The sequence below is a fragment of the Ochotona princeps genome, chromosome 17 (assembly GCF_030435755.1).
Source record: "Ochotona princeps isolate mOchPri1 chromosome 17, mOchPri1.hap1, whole genome shotgun sequence".
NCBI classification, from domain to species: Eukaryota; Metazoa; Chordata; class Mammalia; order Lagomorpha; family Ochotonidae; genus Ochotona; species Ochotona princeps.
Genome location: NC_080848.1, coordinates 17,060,712 through 17,086,312, shown reverse-complemented (window position 1 = coordinate 17,086,312; position 25,601 = coordinate 17,060,712). Strand labels below are relative to the sequence as shown.

Below are 25,601 nucleotides of genomic sequence, written 5' to 3'. Positions count from 1 at the left end.
ACACACCAATCCTGACGTCTTTGCCTCCGTGTCTGCGGACTTCATCGTTAGTGTTTCACAGCCCTCTCTTTGAAGGCCTTGACATAGTTGTTGGAATAATGAAAGCACACATTTCGCCTATTATACCTATTCCTTTTTATTATTATTGTTAGCACTTTTAAAGCAATACTACTTGATTAAAGCTCTGTGATTAGAAAATAAAGAACTGTTCTGGGACAACAGAAGAATGTTCCGTAAGGGCTACTCCAAATCCAGAAAGACATCAAGTAGTTTTGGTTTGTTATAAATATCAAACATGACTGCAATGACTTAGAATTAAAATTGTTTCCAAGGGGCAAAACGGACTCAGCATGAATAGAGAATCTAAAGGAAATAAGGTTAAAAAAAAGTGATTGGGCTAAAATGCCATCTTACTCTGAAAGGAATATTTTCTCTTGGCAAATTTCTCATTCCTAAGGAAGGGCTCATCAATAGGTCTTCTGAAATTTTACATTAGTTCTTCTACTTCCTTCACTTGGGATGACACCACCTCCCCGTTGACCACCTCCTGCACAATTGTCTTGATTTTCCGGGATTTGGATGGGTCTTAAAAAAAATGGAAGACAGAGAACAAAAATGTTTCTTTTATCCAAAACTGACTCTAGTTTAAAGTGAGCTTCTAAGTATCGTATTGATGGACACAACCCACCGGTTTTAACTTTCAAAAATGACTCTTACCATCTAAACAAAAATTCGGCCTAGTGACAATGAAATATATTCGTTATTGTCTTGTCCACAAAGGAGACTATTTATCTTTTTAGGTATTTAAGTTATGCTAGTCCTGGTTCCTGTTTATGGAGTAGGCTTCCATCCCTCCTGGGTTTACCAAAGGTTTTTAACAGGGTACTGAGTACTCATTTTACTGCGGGGATACGTAAATATTTTTCTCCATGGTTCAAAATATAAATATAGTTTAAATTGGAATGATTCCATGTAAGTTATGCTGCAGTATTCCATGACGTCTTACAGCGCTAATCACTGACATGCCAGTCTGACGTCACGGAGTCTCCCCTGCTTACCTTTAGAGGAATCGATGGACTGTGCTTGGGACTTGGAGCCTGACACAGACGAAGTCTCATCTAAACCGTCCCTGCAAAGGAGACAAGATGGACGGCGTCTGATGTTGTTTGGGAGAATGAGAAGCAACTGGGAAAATTTGCCATGGGAGCTCAATCTTAGAAAGGCACTCAGAACTATGGCCAAATGAAGAATCCCAATTATTCTGGTTTAGAGGATTGCATGAGGCACCCAGAGAAGCATCAGCAGGTACAGGGCGCCTCTACGTTCACACCGGCCCTAAAATAGGTTCGCAGAGCAGCCAGGTAGTGGATGGGAGATCTGCTCTCAGGAACCAAACTTCCTGATTCGCAATCCTGGGTCTTTCCCACCAGAGCGCTGCTATTACTTTCAGAAAGCTCAGCTCCATTGGGTCTGAGGGCATTCCTAGCATTGGACGTTGATATCAGACATTGCATGGGTGATTTTCTAGTACCTGGGGTTACACGTTTAAAGTATGCCTACCTCTGCAGTGCCTTAGTGCATCGCAGCAGTTTTATTCAGTAAGATAATGAGTGAATATGCTTTACAGGTGCATTTGGTAAACCCCAGGCACATCTTTACTTGATTTGCCCTTTTTCCGTTCGTTAAAGGACCCTGCTTTGATTGCCCCTCACACCTGATGGCTCGTGCCCTCAGTCGGGCTGTCTCCGCAGACACCTTCGCTCTGTTTCTCACCCTTGGGCCTCCCCGTCCAGCAGGCGACGGTAGGTCTCGATCTCCAGCTCCAGGCGGGCCTTGACGTTGAGCAGTCGCTGGTAGTCGGCGTTCTGGTGCTCAGTGTCGGCGCGCACCTGTTGCAGCTGCGCCTCCAGGTTGCCGACCATCTCCTGCACCTGGGACAGCTGGCTGCAGTAACCGCCCTCGGTTTCGGCCAGCGAGTCCTCCAGGGATTTCTTCTGCACGAAGGAAGAACAGGATAGAGTCAAAATGATTGGAAGAGGCTGGAAAGAGAAGGGCGTCCGGAGGGTGAAGCAGTGTTTCCGCGGGCGCCCACCATGGCGAGCTGGGACTGGAGCTCAATTTCCAGGTTCTGAAGCGCGCGCCGCAGGTCAGTGATCTCGCTCTTGCTGGACTGAAGCTGCTCCGTGTTGGTGCTGATCTCCTTCCTCAGCTCCCCGCTCTGCAAAAGCAAAGAGGGCCAAGGGGCAGGGGTGCTCGCTAGTGGGTCGTTCTGCCAGTGTATGGCAGCCTGTGGATTTTGGTTGTGTTACCTTTTCCATGAACCAAGCCTCCGCATCCTTCCGGTTCTGCTCGGCTATGATCTCATACTGTGCTCTCATATCATTGAGGAGCCTGGTCAGGTCCACTCCGGGGGCGGCGTCCATTTCCACACTGACCTCACCTGGGCCACCTGCCCGGCAGCTTTGCAGTTCCTGGAGACACAGAGCAAGTGAGGCAGAGGAGCACAGGGGCCCACAATGATTTTTGTGAGCTAGGCTACTCTTGCCGTGGTGAGCCTCTTCCTCCACAAAGAAGCATTAAAAGTTATACTTTTTTTGACTGCTTGATAGGAACACAACTCTAATAGTAACACTTCGTTTCTAAAATTTCACATTTTTTCTTTTGATTGTAACAGAACTGAAGTCCTAGGTGCTGTGCCTGTGTGCCTGACAGGTGTTTGACTCTCCTGCTGGGGAGGGTTCTTTCCAGGTAGGGGAGGCCTGGTGCACGGACCGGGGGATTTCAGCTACAGCTGTGGAACCTAGGGCTAAGTGCAGCACCTGGGCGCATGCGCTGTCTGCACCTTGAGAAGTCCTTGAGAAGTGAGCAGTGTGGGGAAGGCTGGTTGCTGTGTGCATCTCCACACACCAGCCTGTGACACACGGGGGCACATCAAAGTTTTCTCTGTCAAGAACACTGGGTGGAACCAGCGTCTCACACATGCATAACTTCACATGGCATTGTCCGGCTTTTGTTTTCAATTTCCAAAATACTAAATCTCAAACAAAAACCCTGGGGCTGGTGTTGAGGTGTGGCTGGTGAAGCTGCTACCTGTGAAACCAGCATCCGATATGGGCACTGGTTCCAGTCCCAGCTGCCTGCTCCCTGCTAATGCACCTAGGAGAGCAGGCGAAGGTGACATGAATGCTTGGGCCCCTGCTTTCACATGGGAGACTGGATGGAACTCCTGCTGCTGGTATGGCTCAGTATGGCCAATCCAGCCATTTAGGAATGAGCCAGTTGATAGGAGACCTCTCTCTCTCTTCTCTGCAACTCTGCCTTTCAAAACAAGAAAATCTTAAATCAGGATAATGAAATTCTTATTGTAACAACCTATTGATGAAACTGACAAAATTAGAAAGTATTTCTAATTGGTTACATCTTGCACTCTCACACACATGCACACTCATAAGCACCTTCATACACATACAGTCCAAAATTCAAAACAAATGACCATTTTAACCGGGGAGATCCTGTGCCCTGTGTATCTAACTGCAGACTTGTGGGCTTGACGTAGTAGGGCTTTTGAGTCTGGGAGAGGAAAACCAGCTTCTGACCTCCTCGTGGTTCTTCCTCATGTAGGCCAGCTCCTCGTTCAGACCTTCGATCTGCATCTCCAGGTCAGCCCTGGCCAGGGTCAGCTCGTCCAGCACCCTGCGCAGCCCGTTGGTGTCGGCCTCCACCGCCTGGCGCAGGGCAGCCTCGTTCTCATACCTGAACAGCCGAGTAGGAAACAGTTTAGGGAACCAACACTGTAGTGTAAACAAGGCTGCTGCACCCATTGTGACCTGTGTGGCTGTTTAAAAACAGCACAACAGCATACAATGAATGCAGTTTTGCCTTTTGTAAATCTTTTTTTTCCTTTCCTGGTTTTTCTTCTTCTTCTTTTTTCTCATCATAATGCGCTACTCAGTTGGAGGGGAGAAGAAAGTTGAAAAAGTTAGCAAGGCGTTATATGTTTACAGCAGAGAGCTCTACTGGTACTGCCTGTGGTTGCCATGACTACAAAGAGCCGTGGGCTCCTTGTTCAGGCGGAGTTTCCAAGGGCATCCACAAAACTGTTGAAAATAAAATAACCGTTGCTCGTTTGCTTAACTTTATTCTTGACTTAATTTAAAACATTGATATTTCTTTAGGAGCTTTCTCCATGATTTTATACCTTTACGACCATTGCCACTGCAACTTCTGCGTAGAAATTTGTAAGACAAAACAAAAATTAGGAAGGGCCAAGCGTGGAAAAGGAAGAGGGACATAAAAATACATACATCTTTTAGATGTATGTGCCATTGAGAAAACCATCGTTTCATTTAACCCTTTGGGGAAGCCTTAACAATTCATTGTGATCCACTTATAAGACGTTTAGGAAGGACAACATTGGATCCTCTGGCAACAGCTAATGACCAGTTTGGAGATCCATAGTGCCAGGTTTAAGCAGCTTACATGTAATGAGAATTGGGTTTGATTTCAATTACTTTCTAGAAGGTCCTGGGCAGACCCTAAGAATGTGGAACATGTAAACTTAAGAAGATTAGAAATATTTCAAAGCAGGAAAATGGGATAGAAACAGAAGTCATGGGAAGACTTCATTTTCCCTGGTCTGTTCCACTCACTTCATTCTGAAGTCGTCAGCAGCCAGTCGTGCGTTGTCAATCTGCAGGATGAGCTGGGCATTCCCGATGTTGGCAGAAATGACCTGGCAACACAGGCGGAGACACACAAAATGCATTCCTGCATTGCTACTGTCCTGCAGGTGGGTTTCACTTACTGTCATTGGACAATATGCTTATGAAACAATATGGAAAAGTTAATAAATTTCTTTTCCTCCAAAAAGGCAAAACATATGAATTTTATGATACATGAGAAAATGAAGCTAAAAATATCCTGACATAAAAATAATGCTGCCAAAATCTAATTTGTAGGAAAAAAAAAGTAATCATAAAAAAGAAAAATAATTCCTAAAGCCCCTTCAGGGCGTGCTCTCACCTTATTCCTGAGGTCTTCGATTAGCGGGTAGTATTTGCTGTAATCACCCTGCAGCCCCGCATCTCCAGACCTGGAGCCTCGCGCTTCGTACCACTCTCGAATTTTGTTTTCGAGCTCTGTGTTAGCCTCTTCCAGGGCTCGAACCTTGTCCAGGTAGGAAGCTAATCTATCGTTCAGATTTTGCATGGTTTCTTTCTCAGATCCAGAGAGAAGGCCTCCATCACCGACAGAGGGAATATAGAGAGAGCCACCTGCAGTGCTTCCCCCGAGGCTCATTCCCAGCCCTCCAAAGCCACCTCCCAGGCAACCCCCGTAGCCAGAGCCCAGTCCCCCTGCGAAGGAGCTTCCAGAGCCACCTCCAAAGGCAGCATCAGCACCAAACATGGATGCAGCGGAAAAGCCTCCTCCATAGCTGGCCCCAAAGCCAAAGGCACTCCCTGCAAGGCTGCTTCCCATGCTGGAAGCCGACATGCCCTTGGGTCTGCCCATAGCCCCACCCTGGGAGGACAGGCACCGGGACAGGGCTGAGGTGCGCACAGAGAGTGACATGGTAGCAACCACAGGCCAAGGAGTGTGGGAGAGCTGGGAAGGTTCGCTTTTATAGGCTGTGAGATGGGTGTTGCCATTGATAGGTTTGTGCGTCTCCCCCAAACCTTTTCTGTTTTGTGGCCGACTTAGCAAGTAAGTGATTAATGTAAAATGAAAATTCATTGATATAGAAGTAATTGAGCAGTCATTTCCATGAAACATTTATTACATAAAAAAGAAAGCTGGGTGGAGCAGGACTGGGTTGTCACAAGGAATCTTTGTTGTCTAGATTGTTGTCTGTATTGTCAGTGCTGTCATGAAGAAAACCAAGGGTGATTGTTGAATGGATAGTTTCATGATCACTTCTTACTAAACTCTAAGCTTTTGAAAGTTCTTTATTCCTCTTTCCTATGTGTTTCCTTCAAAAAACCTGAAGCAAATCATTAAATTATGGTTTAGTGAGTCTTGTGGTAGAAGGCAGTTTCAGAAGTGGTTGTAAAGCACATGGATGAATAAATGCATTTTTTGGGTTGATGTTGGAGTATTTTTTTTCAAGAATTTTAAGACTTTGCCATTAGGGTGTTGCACGATTCCTTTTTCCTGAATCAAGAAAGCACATCTCTGAAAAACTGACAAGGGCTGTTTTTGAGACGGATGGTATAGTTGTTTCGGCAATTTTTCCTCCATGAGAGAACTGACTTTCTTAGTGAACAGTTGTGAAATCAGGGGCCTTGTCTAATCATTCAGTACTTTTCATTGAGCACTTTCTGTGCTAATTCTTTTAATACATGGTGCCTGTAATGGTGACTGCATAAACACATTGCTGGTTGAATGGGCTGTGTGTTTAGCCTTGTGGTGAAGATGCCCATTCCGCATCTCAGGGTACCAGGGATGTGTTCCTGGCTCTGACTCTGCTAATGCAGGCGGACTTTGGGAAGCAGCAGTGATGGCCCACATAACTGGGTTTCTACCACTCACCTGGGAGACCTGGATTCCGTTCCTGGCTCCTGACTCCAACCAGTCTCAGCCCTGGAAATTGCAGGCATTTAGGGAGTTTTCTTGTTGATGGCAAAGCAATCTTTTTTTCTCTCTCTCGCTGTCTCTCTTTGTCTGTCTCCTGACCTTATCTATCTCTCAAAACATTTTTTTTACAAAGAACTTAAGGTCTTATTGCTATTATCAATAAGGAGAAAAGGGAAGCATTTTTCAAGTTTAATAAACAATTAAAACCCTAATTTTAGGAGGATAGTGACTGCTGTGGTGAAGAGAAATGGATTCTCCCCACATGGGAACTTGACATTAGAGTTGTTAATCGTTACTCATTTACATCACTCTCAAAATTGTAACTTAATGTTAGGATCATGTAATATGCAAATATGATAATGCTGCATTTTTGAATTGATTTTGTCTAATGAATACTTATGACTTTTTAAAGATTTACTTGCTCATTTTGAATTGGAAAGGCAGATACACAGAGAGGAGGAGATACAGAGAGAAAGATCTTCCTCTGCTGGTTTACTCCCCAAATGACTGCAATGGCCTGGGCTGAGCTGGTCCAAAGTCAAGAGCCAGGTGCAGGGTCCCAAGGCTTTGGGCCATTCTTTGTTGCTTTCTCAAGCTATAAGCATGGAGCTGGATGGGAAGTGAAGCAGCCAGGGCATGAACTGGTGCCTCTACAGGATGCCAACACTTGTGAGGGGAGGATTAGTTAACTGAGCCATTGTGCCAGGCTCTAAATGAATACTTTTCAACTCCATTGTTTTTATGAAAATTTGAAGTAATTTTGCTCAGTATCTATACATTATGTTTACGTATTACACTTTCATGTTTCCCCCTCAATAAACAGATTTTAGCTAGACCATAAGCTTCTGAGTTAGGGACTCTATTGGATTTTTGTTTTATCCCGAGTCCTAGCCTAATGTTTGGCTAATCTACTTCATTGCACTCCTGAAGTTATTTCACTTGAAAGGAGTTAATTCTTAGCATGTTCAGATGTGTCATTTAAAACTCATTTCATTTGCAAGTGACTGCCCTAATTTACTGGTATGCTCTGGCCAAGATCTTCTTTCTGAATCTCATCATGAATGGGGAGTACTTTTGCTACTTTTACTGCCTTTTGGGGGTGAGAGATGTGAGGAGGGAGACACTAAGTTAAGCCTCTGCTTTAGATATTTTTTAGAAGTGATGGTAAGTTTCTTTGACAGCTGTATAATCGTACAGGAAGCTGAGTTTCTGGGTTTGTTGGCAAAGTGTCTGGAAGTTGAGGCAGGGAGGTATAGGACCAGAGCCTAGAATCCTGGCCACTGTTTTTATAGCTCAGGGAATGATCCCAGTAGAGAAAATGATTTGTGTGGTGTTTGTAAATCCTTCGCTTTTTACTGAGTGTGATGGGCACATGTTTTTTTCATGTTAGCTTAGTTTTTTTTGGTTAACTTTTATTGCAAAATTCCCCACCCAAATGCTTTTCTTTAAAACCAGTCTGCTTCTAGGGCCAGACATTGTAGTGTGTTGGGTCAAGTTGCGACCCAAGGTGCTAGCACACGGTAATGAGCACAGGTTTGAGTCCTGGCTGCTCCACTTCCAGTCTGACTGCCTGTTAATGAGCCTGGGAGGCAGTGGGATTTGGCCTTTGTGCTTCAGTCCTTATACTCACATGGAAGACCTAGATGAAATTTCAGGTGCCGGACTTGAGCCTGGTCCCGCCCTAGCTGTTACACCTGTTAGTTATTAAAAAAGTTGGAGTTCTTGGAGTTCTTACATTATTGTGTCAGCTAATTCCCGCAACCTGGTTCTTTTACCGTGAGCCGAAAACACCAGACTCAACGAAGCACTTTAGGAGGTTTATTCCAACGGGGCAGAAACGGGACAGAAACGGGACGGGGGTGGTGGGAAGAGCAATGAGGGAAAGGGAACATGGAGGCACCTTCAGTGGGGGGCAGGAACAGTACTGAGGTGGTAACAGGGCTGTGGTGGTGGTGGGGCTGCGAGGGGAAGGCCAGACATAGGTACCTAGGGCTTATTACATTCAGGTTAGCTCACAAGGTGCAGGGGGGTGGGATTGGGAAGGATTGAAGGCAGGCCCCATGGGATTGGTGCCTGCAAACGAATGCCTGAGGATAGCTGGTAAGTGGGTGGGGTTGAGGAAGGGACTGGGAGATGTAGGATGAGATTCTCTGGTGATGCCGGATTGTCTGATTAATGAACAGGTGGAATGACTCTGGGTCCAGGGTGGCAGGTTTCCATGATGTTTCAAATTGCTCCTTACAACACTTATTTGGGGAAGGTACCAACAGATGAAAGAGTCTCTCTCTCTCTGCATTTCAAATACATAAATAATCTAAAAAAATAGATGCGCTTCTTTCTGCAGCTCACTCATGTCTTGGGCCATCGTGTAGTTTATCATTCTGTAGCAATTAAGTGAGTAGCAGGAAGAACAGGTGTGTGAGTGCTTTTGCATACATGGAAGCTGTGTTTTTGAGCTGAGGGATGAATGAAGACCCGCAGGGAAGCACAAGAAAGGCTGAGTTCCATGCTCAAAGGTAAAAGGAGTTTGTTTCTACAAGTTTTTTTTTTTAAGGTTTTAATTTTATTTTTATCAGAAAGGCAGGAGCCCAAGGCTTTGGGCCGTCCTTGACTGCTTTCCCAGGCCACAAGCAGGGAGCTGGATGGGAAGTGGGGCCACTGGGATTAGAACCGGCGTCCACATGGGATCCCGATGTATGCAAAACGAGGACCTTAGCTGCTAGGCTACCACACCGGCCCAAGTATTATTTTTTTAACATGCTTGAAAACAGTTTGCTGATTGCAGTGACCTGAAGTCAATACATAGAGGGTTCTGTTTCAGTCTTCTGCAAAACTTCTGAATAGGCAGATTTTCTGAGCCGTTTATTGAAGAGGTTATTCTTACTCCAGGGCATGTTTTGAGGGCCTTTGTCAAAGATAGGTTGTATTCGTTTCTTGGATTTCTGTTCTGTTTCACTGGTCTGTACACCTGTTTCTATGCCGGTAGCAGGCTGTCTGGTTGCAGCAGCTCTGTGCCTACAGCTATACCACCCTGAACGTGTCAGGTCTTATCTCTAACAATTCAGCCTCATGTCTTGCAGTCTGGTATTGAGATGTCTCCATGTTTGTTACTTTTGTTCAGGATTGCTTTGGCTATTTCCATCTGAATTTTAGCATTGCTTTTTTCTTTTTCTGTGGAAGATGTTCTTGGTATTTTGATGAGGATTGCATTGAAAGTATAAGTAGTGCTACGGATAAAGAAATTGTGGTATGGAATGTTATTTTGTCATGGAACTAATGGAATTCTGACATTTACAGCAAACAGGTGGAAATAGAAGTCATTATATTAAATTGGGTAAGCCAGACACAGAAACAAATCTGGCATGTTTTCTTTCACATGTAATATGAGTGTAAAACAGGATTATTGGAGTCTGGGAAGCAAAGGGAGAGTGAGATAAGGGGAGACTGGATATTGGTACCAAAGCATAGTCAAGTGAAAGTCATAGGTTTTGGTGTTCCACAGCACAGTGCGGCACCTGTTCATGCATCGTGTTATATTCTGTGTAACTGCAAAGGAGAAGCTGAATAGAAGAGGTAATTGCCTGTAAGAACGGCTTATCCTGTGTGTGTGTATTTGTGTATATTGCATTGTACCCCATATAAGCATAGTGTTAATCTAAAAAAATAATGCTTACTTATTTATTTGAAAGTCATGGTATACTGACAGAGGGAGAGACAGAGAGATCTTCCATCCACTGGTTCACTCCTCAAACGGCTGCAGTATTCAAGGCTGGGTCATGCTGAAGCCAGGAGTCAGAAGCCCTCTACATGTCTCTCATGTGAGCGGCAGGGGCAAGCACCCAGGCTATCCTCTGTTATCTTCCCAGGTGCATCAACTGGGAGCTGAATCAGAAGTGGACCAGCTGGGACTCAAACTGGTACCCATTTGGGATGGCAGCCTCACAGGCAGTGGCTCCCCCAGCTATGCCACAGCACAGGCTCCAATCCAACATTTAAGGAGGAAGAAAGGAAGAGAAAAAGAAAAGAAGATAGGAAAAAAGAAAGGAAATATTTAAAAAAAATTTTTTTAATTCATTAATTACATTGTATTACATGACACAATTTCATAGGTACTGGGATTCCCTCCCCTTCACCCCAAACCCTTCCCCCATGGTGAATTCCTTCACCATGATGCATAACCACAGCTCAGGTTCCATTGGGATTCCCTAATTACAGGCTCACACCATACAGAGTCCAGCATCCCACTGTCCAGTCAAGTTCAATGGCCTCTTAGGGAGGCCCTCTCAGGTTTGCAGGCAGAGCCAGCAGAGCGTCACCTCTATCAATTAGAAGCTCCAACATATCATCAGCAACGGTCCAGGTACGATGAGGCTGGTGCAGAGTCCACTGATTGACAGTCTATCTTAGAGTTTCCCCTTGTCCAGTTTTCCGCTGGAAGCATATAGCTGAGGTGGTTGATTGATCTACTCCATCAAGAAAGGAAATATTTGAAAAGAGGATATTTTGGCTTTAAATAAACAACGCCGAGTTCCATTCTTGTTCTCCCACGTGTTAACTGTGTGACTTAGGGATGAATTTATCACCTGTTTTCATATATTACTCATTTAACTTCATAGGTAAAGTGAGGGTAACAGAATAAGGGCAAACCATATGAAATGGCTATCTTCAGATGTCAAATATTTTCGTATCTTGATAAGTGCACAGGATTCAATTACTTGAACCTCGTAGGATTATAAGGAGAATGAAAGAGCAGCAAATGACGTGCTTGGCACACGGTCGGCTCTTAGTGCTGAACAAATATTAGATATGATTTAAGGAATCATAATGAATTTAAGGAATCATAAAGGAAAATTGTTATTTTCCATATAGTAGTCAAACTCAAAATTCTATTTATTTACAAACTTCTACATTAAATCTTGAGTCTAACTTATGTCAATTCACTAGAATGTAACAATACAGGGCAAATTTATTTTTCCCATGAGCATTCACAGGCAGTTATGCTCACTAAAATACAAAAAGAATAAAAATACAATATGTATTTCCCCTAGGCATTATACATTTTTTAAAGATTTATTTATTTTTATTAGAAAGGCAGATATACAGAGAGAAGGAGATACAGAGAGAAAGAGCGTCCTCCTGTTGATTCACATCCCAAGAGGTTGCAATGGGTGGAACTGAGCTGAACTGAAGCCAGGACCCAGGGACCTCTTCCAGGTTTCCCACAAGGGTGCAGGGTCCCAACGAGCTGAGCCATCCTCCACTGCTTTCCCAGGCCACAATTAGGGACCTGGATGGGAAGTGGAGCAGCTGGGACATGAACCGGCGGCCATATGGGATCTCAATGCATACAAAGCAAGGACTTGAGTGATTATGCTGTCACGCTGCCACCACCCCCTCAGGCATAATATTTTTAAGGTCAGCTATGTAATAACACCTATCAGCATAAATGTATTCTTTCTTTTATTGCTGACTAATTTTCATTGGCACAGATGTACCACTTTTGTTTATCCATTCATCAGTGGCTAACCTCTGTGAGTGTTTGTGTACGAAAGGATGGAATTTGTGATTCCCTTTATATGAACTATCCAGACAGAAAAATCCAGAGAGGAGGGAACTGGATGGTGAGCAAGTGCTTGGGGTGATTGCTAACAGTGAAGGGCTCTGCTGGTGGTGGGGTGGGGATGATGGGAATGTTCTACAGGTAGATGGTGGTGATGGCTGCACAGCTTCATGGATGTCCTGAAGAACCCTTGAATGATACACATTACATCTCAATAGGACTGTTAGAAAAAAAGGCAATAAATGTTTCATAGTATGTGCTCACAGTTTAAAGAAAGAGAGCACCTGGCGGTTTATCCAATTTATTATCAAAAGAAGATGTGTTCTGCCTTGACAAGGGTTCCAATAGTTTCAAGTCTACTTGCATTTCAAGCATGTCATTCTTAATCCACTCAGCATTTGTGATTGGGATTTGACTCAAGTTATTCAAAGAGCTAAGTTGAATTTTATTTTGTATTTTATTTTTTTAAAAGATTTATTTGTTTTTATTCAACAGGCAGGTTTATAGAGAGAAGGAGAGACAAAAAGATCTTCCATCTGCTGTTCACTCCCCAAGTAGCTACAACAGCTGGAGCTGAACGGATCCAAAGCCTGAGTCAGGATCTTCTTCTGGGTCTCCCACATGGGTGCAAGATCCTAAGGTGTTGGACCATCCTCTACTGCTTTCCCAGGCCACAAGCAGAGAGCTGTGTGGGAGGCGGTGCAGCTGGGACATGAATAGGTGCCCATATGGGATCCTGGCATATGCAAGGCGAGGATCTAGTCACTAGGCTGTCATGTTGTACCCAGAATTGAGTTTTAAAAGGAGTAGAGACAATGGGGCAGAAAGCAGACAGGATTTGAAGGGTGCGGAATTGTACTGATGCTGTACCTTTTGTGAGGCTGACCAGGAGCTGAGCTCATGAATCCAGGAGCTCCCATGGGGGAGGTTTTACAGTTTATAAGCAGAAAAGCAGTAGAGAGACACTTGTTCCCCATTAGCACCAATTCCTTGGCTAGGTCACATTTAACATGATTGCCATGTGCTATAATTTCAGGACTATTATCTGCATATTGATTGGGGGAGGAGGTTGTGTCTTGCAATGAATGCATTTCATGATTAAGATGACCCTAAAGACATTTTAAAGATTCTAGTGCTCATTGATTCTCATGTTCACAGGCAATTTTTAGATCCTTTGAGTAAAACATTTACATTTGATTACAGAGATTTCTTTCTTTCTAATTATTATAAGGAATTAATAGTGCTTTGGGCTGGCCATTTTATTGTCAAGACAAAAATATTACAGCTACATTTCTTTGAAGACCTCAGCATCTGTGCTTCTGTAAGCTGTTCAGACGGGTTCCTCTATCTCCTTGATTTCACTTGACACGACTTTGCCGTCCACGACTTCTTCCACAACTGTCTTAATCTTCCTGGTTTTCTTTACATCTGAATGCATATTAAGCATTAAGTGTTAATGTAGGGACGTGACTGCTGATTTATAAAGTGCAGATTTAAATTGTTATTTTTGTCCTTATTTCATTCTAAAAAACATTGGATTTTTTTAAAATAAAAAATCATCTTAAGTGTCTTTTATAATATGTGCAGCCAATGTGCCTCTCTTCTTTCACTTAGGGATTTTCTACCCTTACACAGAAATATGCTATCTTGCATTAAGCAGAAATTCCCATGGTGGTTTGATTTTGTTTTTCCTTTTTTAAAATCTCAGAAGGTTTCAGGACAGCGATAATGCAGGCCAAGAGACTTGCCCTGCAAAGGGAAGCATGTCAAAATTCCCACACAGAATTGTAACACTGTCTGTGGGACTTTCAGAATCCCCAGTGTCCCACCCGCTCCCTTGACGGCTAACCATTTTATACTTTCCACCAGGGATGGCTCACGGAAAGCCACTTGAGATTCCAGTGATACAGAAAATGTGCAAACATTTGGACCACTTACCTCTCTCTTCCACTATGCTGTTAAAAAAGAAAAAGAAAAAGAAAAAGAAAAGCGTTATGGCTTGTTATAGTTTGAACAAGATTTGCTTTCCTCAAACAAATGCATACTTTCAAACCCCAAAGGCTTATGTTAATGGTGAGTGACTTTGTTGATAAGTTAGGCCAAAGGTGGGGCCTGTGGGAAATCATTGGATTGGATTGAGTTGCTATCTATGATGGCCTGTGTTGGAATCATGATGGAGAGAGAGAGACCACAGGGGCAGGTGACATGTGTGGTCCCTCTGCTTGGGATTTCTGGATCTGTACACGGTTATCCCTTTGCCATCCTCCAGCCTTCCCAGATGTCTAAGCCAATGGGGCCACTTGGACTTGGCTTGGGAATTTCCAAGTCTTCTTCCTTCTTAAGACACTCCTCTCACGGGGTTTAGTTAGTGTGACAAACAGCTAACACACACTGCCATTCCGTGTTTCAAAGCAAAGTCTGAGTGATGTTTGCCTGGATGCTGTTTTTATGTGCTTTCCTTTTGGTAATGTGTTAGTTTCAACTTGAATGTATTACTTTTTTTCAATAAATATATTTGTGTGTATTTAAAAGACAGACACAGAGAGATAGGGACAAAGAGAAATCTTCCATTCTTTGGTTCATTTCCCAATGTCTCAATAGCTGAGGCTGGGCCAGGCTGAAGCCAGGACCTCAGAATTCAATGGAGGTCTCCCCGGTGTCTGCTCAGGACCCAATATTCCAACTTGCTGCCTCTCAGGGTACACTTTAGCAGGAAGCTTCTGAAATCAGAAGCAGAGCTGGTACTCGGACTGATGCACTCCAATGCGTTGTGATGTAGGTAACCTACGTGCTGTCATAACGAAAACTTATTTGAGTGTCTTGCTTTTTAACTTGGAAAATGAATAACTTCCAAAATTAACCCAGTTGATAGATGTTAGATTTTTTTGTAATTAAAATAGCAAACTCCTAAGGGAAATTCAGATTTCATTTTCTCTTGTTGATGTTTTGGGTGTGATCTTGACAAGGCCTCTTCCGAAACACTGCTGTTTTCTCCAGCTGCCTCCTACAGACCTCAGTGGCTTCTTGTTTAACTTGTGAGTTCTAGCTTAGAGCCTGTCTTTCTTTCTTTCTCTCTTTCTTTCTTTCTCTCTCTCTTTCTTTCTTTCTTTCTTTCTTTCTTTCTTTCTTTCTTTCTTTCTCTCTTTCTTTCTTTTTCTTCCTTCCTTTTTTAGTAATAACTTGGCTTTCAATTACACTTAATCATAAAAATCAAGTTAATAATAATCTGTATTGCTCGGATGATTATCTTCCAATTTAGTCATAACACATGACCTCAACTACAAAGGCTGTATTTGACATTTTGGGCATGTGTGGATACTTTTCGGAGTATCTTTTTTTTTTTCTTGTGAGTGGTGGAAGTGTGTGTAATTGCCTTTGTGATAGGGATTCCACCAGCACAGGATCATGAATGACAAGGACACTCAAATAGGACAGAATGTAGCCATACACTGAGCCTTTAGTCATTGACCCACAGCCTCTGTCACAGAGCCTTACTTTGCATCGTCTCCTTCCAGAAGGCGGCGGTAAGTAGCAATTTCCTGCTCCAGCCGGGTCTTAATGTCCAGAAGGGCGTTGTATTCATTGTTCTGGCGTTCTGTGTCACTCCGCACCTGCACCAGCTGGGCCTCCAGAGAGCCTAGCATGCCCTGGAGAGTGGCCAACTGGTTACGGTAACGAGCTTCGGTCTCCTCCAGGGTGCGCTCCAAAGATTCTTTCTGTGGGCACCAGAAAAAGAGGTAGGGGGGTTTAGTTGAGGATTTGGTGTTAAGAAGTGGCTCGACTTAAACTTCTTGTAAGCAGCATTTCTGCAGCTGGGACCTGTGCGACTCTTGTGCATTTCTAGTTCTACTTTCTGCTCTGTCCAGGCAACCTTAGCTTCCCAGCTAGGAAGCTCTTGGCTTTTTCTTTGTTTCCAGCTCAGCACCCATGTTGTCTCAGGGCGGTACATGGTATTGTTGTTTTCACTGGTTGCTTCTCCATTTTCTCAGGAGGTCAGACTTTCCACCCTCTTCCTCAGGCTTGGCTATGTGATTAGACCTCTTCACCCATGGACACCAGGCTTCTTCCTGAAACTGCTTTGGCTAAGGAAATGCGGGTGAAACGGACCAATCTTTGTTGGGAGGAGAAGCTGTCAGTCTGGCATGTCTTGGTCCTTGCCCCTTTGCTTTCTCCTGCCATCCCATCATGCCCCAGAAGGGGTGTACTCCTTTAACTGTTTCCCTGGGGAGTGAAGGTCACGGAGGAGCTGCCGGGACCTCTTATGGCTACAGTGTTGTTCTTACTGTTGAGATTTGAGGGTTGCTGATTCCCACAGCATCAAGAATCATGAGCTGGCTGAACTACATAGCCTGCAATGTCTCTCTACTTTTAGCTGCAAGCTTAAAAATTCATCTCAAATTTTAAGATCTAATTTAATGACACCTTCCTTGTGAAATTTTTGAGCTTTTCTTCCCACTTCCGCCTTTGTGCAGAGCAGGGCCCCTTGCTGGGTTGCTTTTTGCCTTTTAATTATAGTCGGTTGTTCAGCCTGTTTTCCTACTGACTCTGCAAGGGGTGGGAGGCAGGGCGGAGGGGGCAGTGTCTTCTCTTTAAGGTCTTTGTGTTTCCAGAGTCCCTAACCCCGGTACCTGGATGGCACTCGGTGGCTTGGGAAATGGGGTCTGGGGCTGTGCTTTACCATGCTGAGTTGGGATTGGAGGTCTATCTCCAGGATCTGCTGGGTGCGTTTCAGCTCCGTCACTTGGGCCTCAATTCCTTTTAACTCCTGAGTATCCACCGTGACTTGCTGCTGCAGAGTTTCTGTCTGAAGTCCAGCAAGGAAAAGAAAAAAAAAAAGGCTACATGAATAAGGAGAGAAGGAGGGAAAGAAAGAAAGGAAAGAAAGGCAGAAGGAATGAATTAGCGAAGGAAAGGAAAGAAAGAAAGAAGGAGGAAACATGAAAGAAAATGAGTTGTGTCTTAGGGGACAGCTTGCACACCCTGGCACACACTTTAGAATTCTGCTGTACCTGTCGCTCAAACTGTTCCTTGGCCTCTTGAAGGTTCTTCTGGGCCAGGACTTCGTATTTCTGTCTCATTTCACTCATGATTTCCCCGAGGTTCAGGCCTGGAGCCGCATCCACCTCCACATTCACAGTGTTGCCTAGTTGCCGGCGAAGGACATCAACTTCCTACAAGAGTCAAAATCCTGATAGGCTTAGTCTGAAACATATCCTCAAAAAAAAAAGGCTGAACAGAAAAGCCATAAGCTGTCTTATAATTTCTTTCACTGTTAATGAGTGTTTTTTTTTTTTGTAAGGAAGCAGTAACTTATGAAGGGCTAGTGCTCCAGTAACTTAATGCATTAACAACCTTATGAAATGAAGGAAGAGCTGGCGTGGCTGGGTGTCATCACTGTCCCCACCAGCACCGCCAGCACCACCAGCACTGTCCTTCCTCTGTCCCCTCCTCCTCTGTCAGCCCCAATGCTGCCTCTGCATTTTGTCTCACCTCCTCATGCTCTCTCTTGAGGAGATCCAGCTCTTTATTCAGTTCTTCAATTTGAATCTCCAAGTCAGATCTCTGTAGGGTTAGTTCACCAAGAATCTTACGCAAACCTTGAAGGTCGGCCTCCACTGCTAGGCGTAGCCCCCTCTCGGTCTCAAACCTGTGAATTAATGATGTGCAGGAATAGCTGAGTCCCTCAGAAATCTAAGATAATAAGACAGATTTTTACATGGTATAATGGTGTAATTTTCCCTCCTGAAACGCACAGATAACTTGTTCTACCACATAATCTCTGATTTGGAGTGATTGGTCAAAACTTTGATGTGATGTGACTTTATTAATTTCTCAATTCTAGAATAGATTTTAAAAGAAATTTAAATAGTAGTTTTACTTTCTGTCTGTTCCTGCAGTGGGTTCTGTTACTGATGTGAAATAATGGTTAACTTTACCTAATGAATGTACCAGATCAATTTGTTTTGATCACTTTTGTAAATAGATGGATCCAAAGAAGATGATCTCAAATGGCTTCCTCCACAAGTTTATAAAAAAGCCATCTTTCAAAAGAAATGTATTTAGGGGCTGGTGCAGTAGCACAGCATGCTAATTTTCTGCTCTGTAGCATCAGCATCCGATAACGGTATTGGTTTCTCTCCTGGCTGCTCTATTTCCCATCTAGCTTATGGCCTAGGAAAGGGGCAGAGAATGGTCCGGGTCTTTGGGACCCTGGACCCAGGTGGGAGATCTGGAGGAAGCTCCTGGCTCCTGGCTTCGGATTGGCCCAGCTTTGGCCATTGTGGTCACTTGGGGAGTGAACCAGTGGATGGAAGATCTTCTCTCTCTCTCTTTTTTTTTTTTTTTGCAGTTTTTTTTTTTATTAATTACATTGCATTATGTGGCACATTTTTATATGCACTGGGATTTCCCCCACCCCTCCCAAACCCTCCCCCACGGTGGATTGCTCCACCTTATTGCATTTCCATAGTTCAAATTCAGTTGAGATTCTTTCATTGGAAGTATTTACTAGGCATACAGTCCCGCATCTTATTGTTCTGGTAAGTTCAATAGTTTCTTGGTGAGGCCATCTCTGGTCTGAAGGTAGAGCCAGCAGAGTATCATTCCAATCAATTAAAAGCCCCAACATAATATTTACAACCAATTACAACATTATGGCATTAATTGACATGGTATTGATTAACCAATATGTTAATAGGAAATGCAAGTTCTCAACCACAACCTGTGACTTCTTCATAGACATTTCCATTTTGGTTTATATTCAACCATGTTCTATATACCTTAAAATGGCTATAGATTGCCACTCAGCTGTCTCATGTCTATTTTAGTTTTAGTATTTAGCAGTTTGTAGCACTGAAGCATGGTTTCTCTGAACCTGGCTGTTTTTTGGGTAGTCTAACTCTATATCTCTAACAAGACATATGTCAACAGTTTAGGTGAACAGTTATAGGAGGGGTGTGCAGAGAAATCTTCAATACCCCAGTGAGGAGTAACTAATCTTTGTGTCCCACCCAGTGAGTTATAAGTGCATCCCCGCTGACCGTTTCCTGTCTGTTTCTAAGCTTTCCTTGTTATTCTCTTTCTATTCTAGTTTGTTTGTTTGTTTGTTTTGAGGGGTTTCTGGAACGATCCTGACGGTCATTACGAGAGAGGGTGGGGACCCAAAGTTGGAAGCAGGCAAGGACCAGAGAAAGCTCCTCTCCCTAGTCCCGAAGGAAGTTTACTGTTCTTCTGTTTCTGCAGACCGCTCGGGATCCTGGTTGTCGTTCCGATGACCTTGGATCCTGCAAGACAGGACTTGGGCTTCTTCCATCCCATGTGGTAGATCCAAATGGGGGAAGGTGAGACCTTCTCTTTTTGTCTCTCCTGTCTCTGTAAAATCTGCCTTTCAAATAAAAATAAATAAATCTTTTAGAAATATTAATTTGAAAGGCAGAGTTACAGAAAGAGGGAAATAGATACATAGATTGATAGATTGATCTTCTCATATACTGGTTCACTCTCCAAATGGTCACAGCAGCCAGAGCTGGGCGAATCTGAAGCCAGGAGCCAGGAACTTCACTGCAGTAATTTCTAAAAGCAGCAAGCTGTGGAATAGTAGATTAAGTCATTGCCTGAGGAGCAAGAATCTCATGTGGGCTTGGGTTGAGCCCCAGCTGTTCCACCTCTGGTCCACCTCCTTGCCAACTCTGCCTTTCAAGTAAAGCATACAATAACATAAGATAAAACCGTAAACTATAGAGAAAAGGTGATACGGGGAGGCATTCAGATACTGAGTAAAATTAGAATGAAGTGAACTTTGCCTGTTTTAATGTTCCTGTCTATTTCCTCATTTTCTTTTTTTGAAATCCCTTGTGGCATTAAAGCGGGACTCTAGGGTCACTGCTTTGTTCAAGGGCAGGATGAGGAAGTTATAGCGTGGAATCAGTAAATGAGGAGCAGCTCTGATAACCCATGACATGGGGGCCATAGAGAAAGGGAATGTGATTTGGAGTACATGATCCTAGATTGGATCCTAGATTGCTTCTTTGATTGGTCAGCTCATGTTGTAAAACACTGAAAAACTAGCTTCAGTAGTCACCCTTGGAACTTGGGTCATATGCGTGGAAGCACTTGGAAATCACCAAGGGTGGATGTGGAGATGACAGAAAGTTCGGACACAGAAGGGGAGGTTGTAATTGCTTTGTCCTTACTCCAGAGTGCAGAATTAGGTTCAGTGGGGGCGGCGGGGGGGGGGGGGAGGGAAGGCAGATATCAGGGTACTAAGAACAAATGTTTTTGGCAGCAGGAGCAAGCCAAGGAGAAAGTGAGCAGTTCCTGAAGTGGTCAGGTACATGCTGGGTGGCCTGTAGGGGGAGGCTGTGCCTGAGCACTGGATTAGATTAGATAGCTTGCAGCATCATTTAAACTCTAGGATTCTGAGAGTATTAGTGAAGTTCTGTAGCAAGTGTCATGAAGCACTCCTGGAAGGGATTGCTTTTCAGAAAATACCATGATCCTGGAGAACCTACTTCAGTCTAAAGTCCTCAGCGGCCAGTTTGGCATTGTCAATTTGCAGGGTACACCGGGAGTTTTCCAATTGCGCATTCTTAATCTGGAAAATATGGAAGGAAGGATGACATTTTCAACTGGATAGGAGTTTAAAAGAATGGTTGAATTTATCCTCAGATACAACTACTGTCACAGTGTATTGAAAATAATGTTAAGGTCAAGAATTTCATGTGAAAACAGGAAAAAGTGCAACGTGGATATTTAACATAAGAGAATCATAAAATGCAGCTCAAGCCCCTTTCTTGTGATTTTACAAAGGGAGAGTTTAACGTCTCTCCAGTCACCTACCCTTACCAGTGCTTTGCCTGCGACGTGGCTCCTGCTTTCACCTTCCGTCAGCCCCTCTCCCCTGTGAGCTCCCGCTCCCCTCTGAGTCTCAGCTTAGGCCAGTGGCATCAAGGGGTCTGCCAGTGTTCTGGTTGTCCTCCACAGCCCTTCTTGCCAGTGTTTAATCCGCTGCTTAGTTGCTTTATCCATGCGTTTTTTTTTTTTCTCCCAAGCCACATTTTGTTCAACATCAAATTCCCCACTACCCAGCACCTGGTTAGTCTTAACTAAGTTTTGACTCAGTGAATGAACGGACATTGTTATGCGATGAGGCACTTGAAATAGGAGGGTAGAGAAGCTCTCGACTCAAACCAACTTTGAAAAATTTGTTCACTGGAGGAGAGAGAATCATGTGTAATGGTTCTCTCCCCATGTGCCTGTGATGGCTGAGGCTGAGGTCGGTGCTGGGAGCCCAAAACTCAGGTGACCCATGTAGGGGACAGGAACCTGATAACTTCAACCATCATCTGATGCTCCTAGATTTGCACTAAGAGGAAGGGGAGTCAGAAAGTAGAGCCCAAATCAGGTTTAAGTCCTTCAATATGGGAAATGGGTATCCTAACCACTAAGCCAAACACCTGTCCCGCCTCTGGGTCTTAGGAAGGGCTAAGGAATGGAGGAGTTCTCCCAAGTCACACACGGATCAGAAGCCCATCTGTACAAGATGGTACAGTGACAGCTCCAGTCTGGTCCTGCAAAGGGCTGCCTTCCCATGCCGGGTCTGCCACCAAAGGACCTGATAGCCTTTGCGGTGACCCAGGGCAGATTCTATGCTGTAAGTCATAGCGAGGTATGAGAGAATGACAGGCTGCTTTTGAACAATTTTTATGAGAGTTCAAGAAGGGTGAACTGTTGTCGGGAAAGCGACAGAGTGACTCGGTGTGCCCGCCCATCCTGGACTTGGACAATTCCTTTCTATAGAATCTGCGTCAGATCTCGTCGCTCCTTGTCACCACCCAAGAGCAGGAGACTCGCTGGCGAGGAAGTAACCTTTGCTCTGGAGGGTTAGAACCCTCAAATACATATGAAAATGAAAGGGAAACGTTTCTTGATTAAAGAAGAGCATGAAAGTAAAGCCCGTGCTCGTTATCATATCTGAAATTGCCAGCTGGGGACGAAAGTCTTCTGCCTTTATTTCATGCACTTCATGCCCCTGATAAAATAGCTTCCTCTTGGGTGACGTGGCATCCAGTTATGGTAGGATTGCAATAAATTTGAATTGCGGGCAGTAGATTATTAGCAGATAAATCGTTTCTCCATTGCTTGGTGATGATGATCAGATTACTACATAGAGCATTTTAGGAATGTAAAGTCTGTTTGCCCATTTCTACTCTTGAATCAATCTATTCTTTAAATCTAAGAAACAGTATTTAAACGCTTATATTGCATCCGTGAAGGACAAAGCTCTGAGTTGACTAGAGTGTCAAACCTTGATGAAGACTAGGAAAGAACCTCAGCAAAATTCGTTATCACATAAAAAAAGCTCTTTCCAGAAAAAAATCAAAAAGGAACTGTCCATGTAGCTGATGCAGTAAACTGAAAAAAATAGACAGTATCACACCGGAAGTGTACTCCTATTTTGTATGTAATTGGATCTTAAAAAAAAAAAAAACCCTTACCAGTATGATTTATAGTTACCCTCGAGCACTAAGCACTTGAGCACTTTCAGCCCAAGCCTCTGAGCCGTATCTGCTCTATCAGGTTAGTTTGCACCCACATAACATACCCACCCTCAGCTGACCAGGAGAGGGGAAGCACGGGCCTCACCTGGTTCTGCAGCTCTTCGATTTGCTGGTAGTAGGCACTGAAGTCCCGAATGCCACTGGGTGTGTTGGCTTCGTACCACTGCTTGATCAGGGCTTCAAGTTTGGTGTTGGACTGCTCCAGGGAACGCACTTTGTCTAGGTAGCTGGCTAGGCGGTCATTTAGGTTCTGCATGGCCATTTTTTCGCTGCCAGGGAACAGATCGCTGCCACCACCAAGACTGTTTCCATAGCTCAGTGCAGAACTGGCGGTTGAGATCCGGGTGCCATAGCCTCCAGCGCCCCCGTAAACACTAGGTGCAGCCCCCAGGCGCTGCCGGCCCCCCTTCCTATAAATGGAGCTGCTCATGATGACCGCAGGGCCTTGTGAGGAGGAACTCAGGCTTCTGTGGACGCTTCTGCGGCTGAAATCCATTGGGGAGGCTAGGAGAAGGCACCCGTAGCTTCAGGATGGCTGGCGCAGTCTGTCTCCCGACAGGTGCCGAGCTGACCTTTTATGCAGTTAGGACCAGACTGCTGACTCCACCTCTGCTACTAGTCACCTCAGCAATGACACAGTCCACCTTGCCCTGTGCGTGTGTGTGTGTGTCTGTGTGTGCGTGTGTGTGTGTGCCTTTTTTTTCCTTCCCTCCTTTATATGCTTATTTCCCTCCCAGAAATGATCACTGGAAGCATTTCATCGAGGCATTTCTCAGAGATGACTACTTTTTTTCCCCAATCACTGATAACAGAAGGTAGCAGGAAGGAGTACACTTTTAATCCTTGCACCTGTCTCGGCAGATTTTGCGTGGCCCAGGACACACATAAAGAACCTTTACAGTCCTCATACATAATTTATCTGGGAAGACAGATGTAGGGACGTAATGGCAAGTCACACTGGTTGCAGAGGAGAGTGTCTTGTTTGTGTTGAGAAACGTGACTCTTCAGGGCCTCTTCTGGCTTTTGGTTTATCCTCGGTTAGATGTCTGAGAGACTTTGAAGCAGCATACAGCCGATACAGTGACAGGAGTGAAAGGCTTGCACTTGGAGATTGGTTTGGGAAAGTGAAGTACAACAAAGAGATTAGGCAGATTAGTTGGAGGCTTTTTAAAACTAACAGTTCTAATTTTTATGACTAGATAATATGTTTGACATTTGGAGCCACTCTCTGGCCTTTGTTCTGTTTCTAGAAGCTGTAAGAGCGTGATGCTTGTACTTGGAGGTGGCTTTGTGCCCTGTGGTAAGGTCAGTCCAGCACCAATGTGGTTGGACTCTGCACCATCCCTCCTGAACCTACGTGCACTGCCTCCTGGAATCCCCCATGGAGTTCAGTCACAGAAGCTTCCAGAAATTCTGATGTTCCTCACAGGTCTCTCCCCACCACCAAAACACAGGAAGGGGTGTGAATGCTGCCCCGGGACTCCGCCCTATTCCCAGGGTTGGGCTGGGGACAGTTGCCTGGCTGCTTGTGTTCACCCCCAACCACAGGAGAAACAGAGAGAAAGGTCTTGTGTCTTTGGTTCATTCCCCAAACGGCTGTAACGTCCCGTGCTGAGCTGATCTGAAGCCAGGAGCCAGGAGTTTCTTCTGGGTTTCCCACATGGGTGCAGGGTCCCCTTTTGGGCCATGCTCTTCTGCTTTCCTAGGCCATAAGCAGGGAACTGGATGGGAAGCGGGACAGCTAGACACGAACCAGCATATGTGTGTAATCCCAGTGAGTGCAAGGCGAGGATTTAGCCACTAGGCTACTGCACCAGGCCTGGTCATTTTTATTTCTTTAGCATAATTATTCCTTGGGGATGGACCCAATTATGTTTAAACCTGAATTAAAATTCTGTTGTCAAGTTTTTTTGGAATTAAATTTGTCATCTTACCAGTTTTTAGCTGGCATTTAAGTTTGTGAAGTTTTAAAATCAAAGTGAGATACAATAAGGCTACTGTGAAGTGGGATAGTCATCCACTGTGTTTTTCTGTTGGAGTAGAAAGATTCCTAGTGGAAGTGCTGTTTGCTGGAGTGAGGACAGGAGATGCCTACACCTCTCCATCACGGAGTCTTGGACCTTGACACATGGCTGTCTCATAATTGGACCCCCAAGGACTCCGGTGAGACGGTAGACATTCAACATAGTGAAGATGCTGCTGAGCAAGCCCACATTTGAGTGTCTGGGTTGCAGTATTTCCTCTGCTTCTGATTCAGCTTCCTGCTAGTGCACACTCTGGCACGCAGTAGATACTGGCTTAAGTCCTTGGATTCCTGCCTTGCAATGGGGAAATCTGGGTTGAGTTCTGGGTGCCTGTCTGTAGTGGACATTAGGGGGTGAACCACCTGATGGGAGATCTCTTTCTAGCTCGCTCTCTGTGTCTCTTTGCTCTACAAATAAATTAAGTTAAAAAAAAGAAACTAAGTTAGTATTCCGTGGCAGTTCCTTTTTCTGAGTTGTACTTGAGGACAGGTTTGAGAACTTTGGAACCCTTGTTCATACTGAAAGTCATGAACTTAGAGCCCCTGATATTCCAGGAGATCTATCTGTATATCTGTGATACGTGCTTATTACACTCTAACTTCCTTGTAGGTGGTAGCTGGTGCTTTTTGGTCTCTGGAACAGTCTCTACTGAAAATGTTCCTGCTTGCTGCATGTGACAGGCAGTCAGGAGAGTTGTCACAAACACTTCCACCTTCAGAGGGATTTCGACCTTTTCCTTCCATTGCAAACAGACAATCACAGTTTGGGTATTCCAGAGACAGGCATGCAGGTGTTCTAGAGAGGGGTTGCCTTTCCAAAAAAAAAGATAAGTAGGCTGGGAGTATTGATGAGGGGCATTTGGCAATGAGGTTTTTGTTGAAAGAA

At 44.4% G+C, this 25,601-nt stretch overlaps 2 protein-coding genes across 2 annotated transcripts; both read right to left on the bottom strand.

Annotated features, from left to right (window-relative positions):
- Nucleotides 1–233: 233 nt before the first annotated feature.
- KRT12 (keratin 12) lies at nt 234–5,571 on the bottom strand. Its single transcript, XM_004599070.2, has 8 exons — nt 5,023–5,571; nt 4,650–4,732; nt 3,597–3,753; nt 2,310–2,471; nt 2,093–2,218; nt 1,774–1,994; nt 1,059–1,129; nt 234–585 (listed from the first exon to the last, which is right to left on the bottom strand). The coding sequence occupies exons 1-8, from the start codon at nt 5,569–5,571 to the stop codon at nt 488–490; spliced, it is 1,467 nt and encodes a 488-aa protein (XP_004599127.2). The 3' UTR covers nt 234–487.
- Nucleotides 5,572–13,994: 8,423 nt separating this feature from the next.
- Nucleotides 13,995–23,252, bottom strand: KRT20 (keratin 20). The gene is made up of 7 exons (XM_058676106.1): nt 22,778–23,252; nt 20,644–20,726; nt 17,624–17,780; nt 17,143–17,304; nt 16,812–16,937; nt 15,629–15,849; nt 13,995–14,088 (listed from the first exon to the last, which is right to left on the bottom strand). The coding sequence occupies exons 1-7, from the start codon at nt 23,186–23,188 to the stop codon at nt 14,010–14,012; spliced, it is 1,239 nt and encodes a 412-aa protein (XP_058532089.1). The 5' UTR covers nt 23,189–23,252; the 3' UTR covers nt 13,995–14,009.
- Between the last annotated feature and the right edge of the window lie 2,349 nt (nt 23,253–25,601).